At 29.3% G+C, this 7,333-nt stretch overlaps 2 protein-coding genes across 7 annotated transcripts; both read left to right on the top strand.

The window, feature by feature from the left end:
• The first annotated feature begins 365 nt into the window (after positions 1 to 365).
• Positions 366 to 2,007, top strand: Atpsynb (ATP synthase subunit b, mitochondrial). Its single transcript, XM_078197180.1, has 4 exons — positions 366 to 482; positions 850 to 1,008; positions 1,142 to 1,494; positions 1,636 to 2,007. Exons 1-4 carry the CDS (start codon positions 455 to 457, stop codon positions 1,810 to 1,812), a joined length of 717 nt encoding a protein of 238 aa, XP_078053306.1. The 5' UTR covers positions 366 to 454; the 3' UTR covers positions 1,813 to 2,007.
• Positions 2,008 to 2,606: 599 nt separating this feature from the next.
• Positions 2,607 to 7,298, top strand: Golgin84 (golgin A5). 6 transcript variants are annotated; one of them, XM_078197175.1, is made up of 8 exons: positions 2,607 to 2,730; positions 2,914 to 3,150; positions 3,431 to 3,861; positions 3,935 to 4,385; positions 4,457 to 4,661; positions 5,161 to 5,400; positions 5,842 to 6,060; positions 7,001 to 7,298. In XM_078197175.1, exons 2-8 carry the CDS (start codon positions 3,005 to 3,007, stop codon positions 7,058 to 7,060), a joined length of 1,752 nt encoding a protein of 583 aa, XP_078053301.1. In that variant the 5' UTR covers positions 2,607 to 2,730; positions 2,914 to 3,004; the 3' UTR covers positions 7,061 to 7,298. The 6 variants fall into 6 exon arrangements, with proteins under 6 accessions (XP_078053301.1, XP_078053302.1, XP_078053304.1 ...); XM_078197176.1 differs by having other exon boundaries at positions 2,644 to 2,730; positions 2,977 to 3,150; XM_078197173.1 differs by having other exon boundaries at positions 2,702 to 2,834.
• The last annotated feature ends 35 nt before the right edge of the window (positions 7,299 to 7,333 follow it).

Below are 7,333 nucleotides of genomic sequence, written 5' to 3'. Positions count from 1 at the left end.
ATGTATATATTCCTCCCTTAACAATTCTAAGTATCCCCACCATTTTACTGTCTATCCAATCTGCAATGAAATCTGTCCTTAGTGAATCACCAACAAATCAGAGCAATGAAATTTCTATTGCTATTCTCGCTTATGAAGCGCATTGCGGCCGAAGATTCTTGCAAAACCTGAGGTACAGTTATTATAGATGCCATTTAAACTATTAAAAGATTTGAATGAATTTGTTGGCTCGAATACCTACCTTTGACAATGTTTGCAATAATTATAGTATTATAGTATTATAATAATAATCAGAGATTCAAAATTGATTTTTGAAAAAAGTTAGATTCCACTCTATGTATTAAGTATGCATCTTTGGGACAACCAATTTGCACTAACTTCACGTATTCCCAACAGTTCTTGTGTTCTGTAATAAGATCGACTGATCGAGTGGCAAGGTGCTGCGGAGAGCAAAATGTTGTCACGTTTAGCTTTTCAAAATGGTAAGTTAATATGATAGATTCAAACGTTAATAACATGAAATTTATTATTGACAAAATGTGTATGCTAATAGCAGTAAAAGTTTTAAAGATATATTATAACTGTCATTGTCAAATTTATATCGGTTACTTCCGTTATGTAATAATATAATATTATTTTTGTAATATTTTGCTTTAAAAATATAACTGCACAATTATGTATCGTGATCCTTTAATGCCAGCAATTTGTTTTACTTAAATATAATGAAAGGTTCATATATTATTAGTGGATTGTGAATTAATATTAAATATATCTTTTTTGTATGTACTACATAATACATTTAATAGTCGTTTTAAATAATTTGTGTTGATATTTTAATATATTCTAAAGCTCGAGCACTTTCTGTGGCTGTTCGAGGCATTCAAACTTCAGCACCAGCATTATGTGACATACCACGTCAAACACGTCCTATAAATCCATCGCCAGTTAGATTTGGATTTATACCAGAAGAATGGTTTACATTCTTCCATAGTAAAACTGGTATATCAGGTAAGCCCTCATCAAATAAACTTTTTAAATTTTAGTAACCAAAAATATAATAAAAACTATTTAACATAGTAATATTTAGTTTTTAACAATTAATATGTAAATCTCCAAATAATAATTTTCAATTTTTATTTAGGTCCATATGTATTCATCGGTACTGTTGGAACATATTTGTTGTCCAAGGAGATATATATCCTGGAACACGAATTTTACAATTCACTTTCTCTATTTATGATCCTCATTTATGGTGCTAAAAAATTTGGCCCTGGAATAGGTGCATATTTAGACAAACAAAGTGAAGAATATATTAATTCGTTCAAGACATCTAGACAACAGGAACTTGATGCTCTTGAAAATGGCATTAAATCGATTAAACAAAAACTACTATCGCTAACTGCTGCACCTTTGCTAAATGATGCTAAAAGACAGAATATTGCAATGCAGTTGGAAGCTATTTATAGGGAACGAATGATGGAACTTTATACACAGGTAAAAAATTTATTTACTTTGTAAGAAGTGTTGAAATTTTTAAAAATTTTAAGAGAATATCAAATTATGAACATGTATCAGACATATTTCAATTTTGTATTGATAATGTTTTCATGTTTATAATATTCTTTTTAATTATAGGTTAAGAATCGCCTGGAATACAACGCTCAGATAAATAGTGTGGAACGCAGGCTTGCTCAGAAACATATGGTACAGTGGATTATTAGCAATGTAATGAAGTCTATTACACCAGAACAAGAAAAAGCTAATTTACAGCAATGTATCAAGAGTCTTGAAACTCTAGCTGCAAGAGCATAAAAACTGAGCGGAACAAGTGGAACATAGAAATATTATATTTGAACTAGTTCATTGTAAAAAGAAACAATGATACCGCATAATTTACAAGGTACTCAAAACTATTGGATCATTGTTAACACGAAGTGATTATTATCAATATATTGTATATTACAATACCATAAAACTTCAAACGAAAATAAATGCCATTTAAAAATATCCTTAATTTAAATATTCCTGTTGTCTTACTGATATAATATGTAACCATAATAATAATAATATTTGTGTAACTTCACTTACGGTTTATAAATTTTTAGCGTACTAAGTAGGAATAAATTAAAAATATATCCTATATTGAAATACTTAAAAATTAATGATCCTTTTCTAATTGAAGGTTTTGTACTATCAGAACTTATATACCTACGTACAATAATCTCCCTGTACTTAACCTAAACAAGTGGTCAAGAGTAACGGAGCTACATTTTCCAAATCATTACGTTGTTAAATAGCTGTATATGAGATGTCAGATTTTCATGATCTACAAATGTATAATATATTAATGAAATATTTCCTACAAACAAATACATTCGGTACATATCTCAATATGCATTGAGCAACGTTTGCAAATTCGCTGACAAACGTGATTTGAGTATCGTGATTGAGAATATCGTGCTGAGTGTTTCAAAGAGAGACCACAGGCATGATAAAGTGAGGCAAGTTCACATTGGTGTCAGTGTAACTCGTTTTGCTTGTGTTGTCTGGTGTCGTGCTGTTTTGCTCACTCGTTATTTTCTCTCTTTGTCAGTGATTATGAGGGCAGCACTGTTCAGTCGCGGCTCTTCAGCCAATCAGAGCACAACAATTCGCTACATTCTCTCAATTCAAGAGCTTTGTTGCCCCTGAATGTGGTTCTTAAAATGAGAGACTATTGTGGTCCATGTAGTATGTATAATTTAATACATGTATAAAAAGTATCAGTACTAACACACATAATTATTATTGTAAGATGTTATAGTAAGAAAAGTATATATATTCCAATATTATGGGTAAAAATTTGGGCAATTAAATAGTAATAATAATCAAAATAATTTTACATATGTAAAAGTCATGCACATACTGTTTTAGGTTAAGTTACTGTAATTGAGAATACATGTATTTTCTCGCTGTCAAACATCATTATATTTGTAGCAAGTGTTCACCTTAATTTTTCAATAAAATGGCCTGGCTGTCAGGTCTAGCAGACAAGGCAGAAAATCTATTAAATAAAATAGATAAAAATACTGCAGCCGTTTTAAATAAAGATAAATATGAAGTAACACAGCCTCCACTGACAGAAGTTACATGGACTCCTCCTGAGTTATGGTAAAAAGAAAATCATTAAATATCTATTATGTGATTGTATTCAATACAAAAAGTTATGAAATGTCACTTAAAATACAAATAGAAACATTTTTTGTTTCTAAATGTCATAATTATAATTTAATTAAAATTAATTGAAACTATTAGTGTACTTATTATGTATTAATATCAAAGTCTTTGGAATAAAAATAACAGTAACAAATAAAGATGTTATAATTCAGGATACAAACTATTTGTATAGATCATTTGATTATAATATTAAAATATATTTTCAATATTTCAGTCTTAACACACAGGAAGGAACAACTTTAAGGTCTCCTTCAGAATCACCAAAGCAGTTTCCTCATGTTCGTTTAATTCCAAGTCTTTCTACGTTAGCCACAAATTCTATTGGATCTAAAGATGAGGAGCTCGTTACTTTTTTAAATGCATTAGAATCAAAGAGAACTGTCGCAGAAGTGTCAGTGTCACCACCAACACCTTCATCGCTTATGGTGGAGCATCCAACTGATACTACAGATTCAGTGTCAGAGTTATCAGTTCATAGTGGTCATTCGAGTCCCAGTCCTATGCATACATCTGTAGATGTTCCAGATGATTTGAATCACAGTGATGTAAATACAAGAATTGAAAGCTTTTATAAAAACAATGTAACGCATAACATAAATAATGGAGCAGTAGCAGAGCAGATATCAGGAATTATATTAAATCATGGTATTAAGATACTCTCTTAATTTATTCATGTCACTGTAATAATTTCATAAGTTTGTAACGACTTCTATTTTAGAGCATAGTATCCTTGAGAGACCGTATGATACTACATCACAATCAGAATATGAATACGAATCAAATACAGATGTGGAACATGTAAATGAACAAAAATTGGTTCATGACAAGCATATAAGAAAATATTTAAAAGAAGTAGAGAAAAACCTGGAGGTAAAAAATGAATTACTTGGAAAACAAGAAACAGATCACCAAAAAGAAATGCTTGCATTAAATGAAAAGTTACAGTCTCTGTATACAGAAAGAGTGCAGTTGTTTAAGCAAATAGCAGAATTGCAGTCTGTGTTAGAAAGAAGTAGATCAGAATTAAATTCTACTAGATCTGATTTAGAACAACACAAAGCTAGAGCTTTAAAAACATTGCAGGAAAAAGAAAAATTAATAGCGGAATTAAGAAGCAACGAATTTACAGGCGTGGATGATACAATGATTATGGAACTAAATCAACTAAGGTGAATTTATTATTATGCAAAAAATAGATATTTAATTAATCGTTTGTTAACAATACTGCATTAAATCATAGACAAGAGCGTGATACACTTAGAGAAGAAAATCAACACGTTTCTGAGCAACTAAGGATAGTTAGAGAAGAGTTAATGAATGCTGATGTCAAATTGGAAAAGATCAGGCAAAAAACAGCTGAATCAAATATCCAAACTCAAGAAATCCTTGCAACAGAAAGACGACGACGATTAGATGCAGAAGAAGATACAAGATTACATTCGGAGGTACATTAATAGTATTATACATCAAATTTTTTACGAATTTTTATGTACCAGATGCAATGGTATAATCTTCTTCATTTGCTGTATCTAAATTGTGAAAAAAAAAACACAAAATTTAAAACTACCAAATAGAGTAATAGAATTTAACGTAAAGTTTGAAAAACTGAAAGTCATAGGAGAAAATCTACATTTCCAATAAAGGAAACTGTTAATCTTTAAGAAACTTTGACAAAAGTTAAAAAATAATTTTCAGTCATAGGTTATAGAATTGCCGTATCGTATATTTTTGCTTTGGTACATAAAACAATTTGTCAAAAAAATAATTCCGTAACAATACATTTCCAAAATTGAAAATTTGCACTAGTTTCTAAATTTACTTTTTTTAAATAAATAAGGAATGAATCAAGTTACAAATTCGTACAATATAACGCAATGTAATTTATCACGAATAATTTATATGATCTTTGAGTATGACTTCATCTGTATTTCAATGTACATACAGGAAATAAGGACTTTAAAAGATGAATTAATCCGACAACATAATGGCTACTCTACAAAATTACAAAAGAGCGAGTCTGAAATTACTAAATTAAGATTGCAACTGACTGCAACATTAACCCCCAATAGTGAGATAGAATCAAGATTGACAGCTCTTACACAAACACTGGTTTCGAAGCAGCAAGCATTGGAAAGTTTAACTACTGAAAGGAATGCTTTACGTCTACAACTAGAAAAGATTGAAGTATGTTAGTATAAAGGGTGAGTTTCGTAACATGATGGCATCGAATAACACATAAAATATTTGTTGTATGAAAAAATGTTTCTTATAGGGGGTCATTTAGGCCCGTTTAGTATAATACTCATTATACTAAATGACTAACTCATACTTATGTATATGAATTCAACGCTTTATTCGAATTCAGGAAGAAATATTATTTATTCCATTTAAACAATTGAAGGTGACCTTCATATCTTGATAAAAAAGCAAAATAACGTAAAACTGATTAAAATACAATAGGCCCTTCTAGTAGCCATGCAACTTGAACTCTGAAATATTTTTTCGCGTAACAAATATTTTGTGAGTTATTTGATGTTGTCACGTTACAAGACTCAACATCTATATGCATCATTAAATAAATAATATTGATGTCTAGGAATATGTACTCTACATTTATTATTTCAGCATGAATTCAAAAATAGTCGACGTAACATTTCTTATAATATTAATGACACAGATGATACAAAAGCTCAAGTACCTACATTTTTAATGGAGACTCCTTTTGACACTGGCGTTACTAGAAGAGTGAAACGAGCTTATTCTTCTTTAGATGCAATTAGTATTCGAACGGGAGTATTTTTAAGAAGATATCCTTTGGCAAGAATTCTAGTATTAATTTACATGGTAAGTGTTAATAAATATATTGCAATTTTACAATAATCTAATTAATCCATTGAAAGTATACAGGGTCGATCTAGTATCTGGGCCAGATAATTTTGTATTCTTCATCAAGTTCAACAAAGTGGCTACAATTTCATTGTTTTATTCTAAATGAGGAACGTATTAAGAGTAAAGTCATGAAGAATGTTATACCTTCCCGAATATGTAATTTTATTTGGAAGGATTACATTGACATTTTAACACAAACTTCATTGATGTTGCTTTCTAATATTTTTATTTTTAAATTACAAGAAGAATTAAATAATGTAAAAGAAAAGTGCATCGCATTTTAAAAATGTACTGACACGCTTCTAAAGAAATCTAACCGCTGAACGATAGAACTTGATGAACAATTTAAAGTTGTCTTCTGAAAGCTTTTCCTATCTGCAAAAGGAACAGAGTCATAGCATGGTTCAGGTCTAGCTTCATCCTACACGACGAACTTTGATCATTATTTGTAATTAGATTGAAATATAAAAACTAACTGCAAATTAATAAATAAAAGATAATGCTTCTTTAACAGTCTGATTAAAAAAGAATACAAATGCAAATCATAAGAAAGAGTTCCTCAAAATCATAAAGTTTAAGAACCTTTATTTTAGATATTTACCTCTTTTTTAATAGGGCCCTGTAATTTAATAGTATAATTATTATGCAATATATCCAATACAGTCTTCAATGTAATAAACCTATTCACAATTTATAAATCTAAATACTGTCCCATTGCTTTCGATAATAGTATTTTTATTCAAAAGCAGTTAAGAGTAACTTGCAGAAAGACGTTTCTTCTCACGATGTTTGTCTGACAAATACAGTTTCGAATTAAGAAATTTTTTTCAATCTTTTCAATGTAGATATTTCTTTGTTTTGTCTCAATTTTCATTTTTTTACAAATTCTTTTCAGGCATTACTACAATTTTGGGTGTTGGTAGTCCTTCTATCACAATCACCAGAAGCACATTAGCATTTAAAATTTATAATAAAATAGAATACAAGAGAATATAATTTAATAAAAAAATAAATATTTCAATATATATAAATACTTGTAAATAACATATTACAGTGATCTGTTATATAATTGTTAATTTTTTAAACTAGTTTTTTAAAACTATTAAGTAGTGTATTATATGTAGAATATCAAACAGTTTTTAGATGTGTAAGCTAATATTTTTAACTACATTCGCACATTAAATTTAAAAAATAACATTTGCAGCATCTGAATCATTTTGATTATTGA

This window comes from Augochlora pura, chromosome 3, assembly GCF_028453695.1.
Source record: "Augochlora pura isolate Apur16 chromosome 3, APUR_v2.2.1, whole genome shotgun sequence".
In the NCBI taxonomy this organism is placed as follows: domain Eukaryota; kingdom Metazoa; phylum Arthropoda; class Insecta; order Hymenoptera; family Halictidae; genus Augochlora; species Augochlora pura.
Note: the sequence above shows the minus strand (reverse complement) of the source record. Positions and strands in the feature narration are given on the sequence as shown.

What these genes read in the sequence shown, in the direction of transcription:
- Golgin84 (XM_078197175.1), top strand. Translation starts at nt 3,005, where the DNA reads ATGGCCTGGCTGTCAGGTCTAGCAGACAAGGCAGAAAATCTATTAAAT. An exon ending in ATGGAACTAAATCAACTAAG is followed by an intron (nt 4,386 to 4,456) that starts GTGAATTTATTA and finishes ATTAAATCATAG; the next exon opens with ACAAGAGCGTGATACACTTA. An exon ending in TACAACTAGAAAAGATTGAA is followed by an intron (nt 5,401 to 5,841) that starts GTATGTTAGTAT and finishes TTATTATTTCAG; the next exon opens with CATGAATTCAAAAATAGTCG.
- Atpsynb (XM_078197180.1), top strand. Translation starts at nt 455, where the DNA reads ATGTTGTCACGTTTAGCTTTTCAAAATG. An exon ending in ACGTTTAGCTTTTCAAAATG is followed by an intron (nt 483 to 849) that starts GTAAGTTAATAT and finishes TATATTCTAAAG; the next exon opens with CTCGAGCACTTTCTGTGGCT. An exon ending in TAGTAAAACTGGTATATCAG is followed by an intron (nt 1,009 to 1,141) that starts GTAAGCCCTCAT and finishes ATTTTTATTTAG; the next exon opens with GTCCATATGTATTCATCGGT.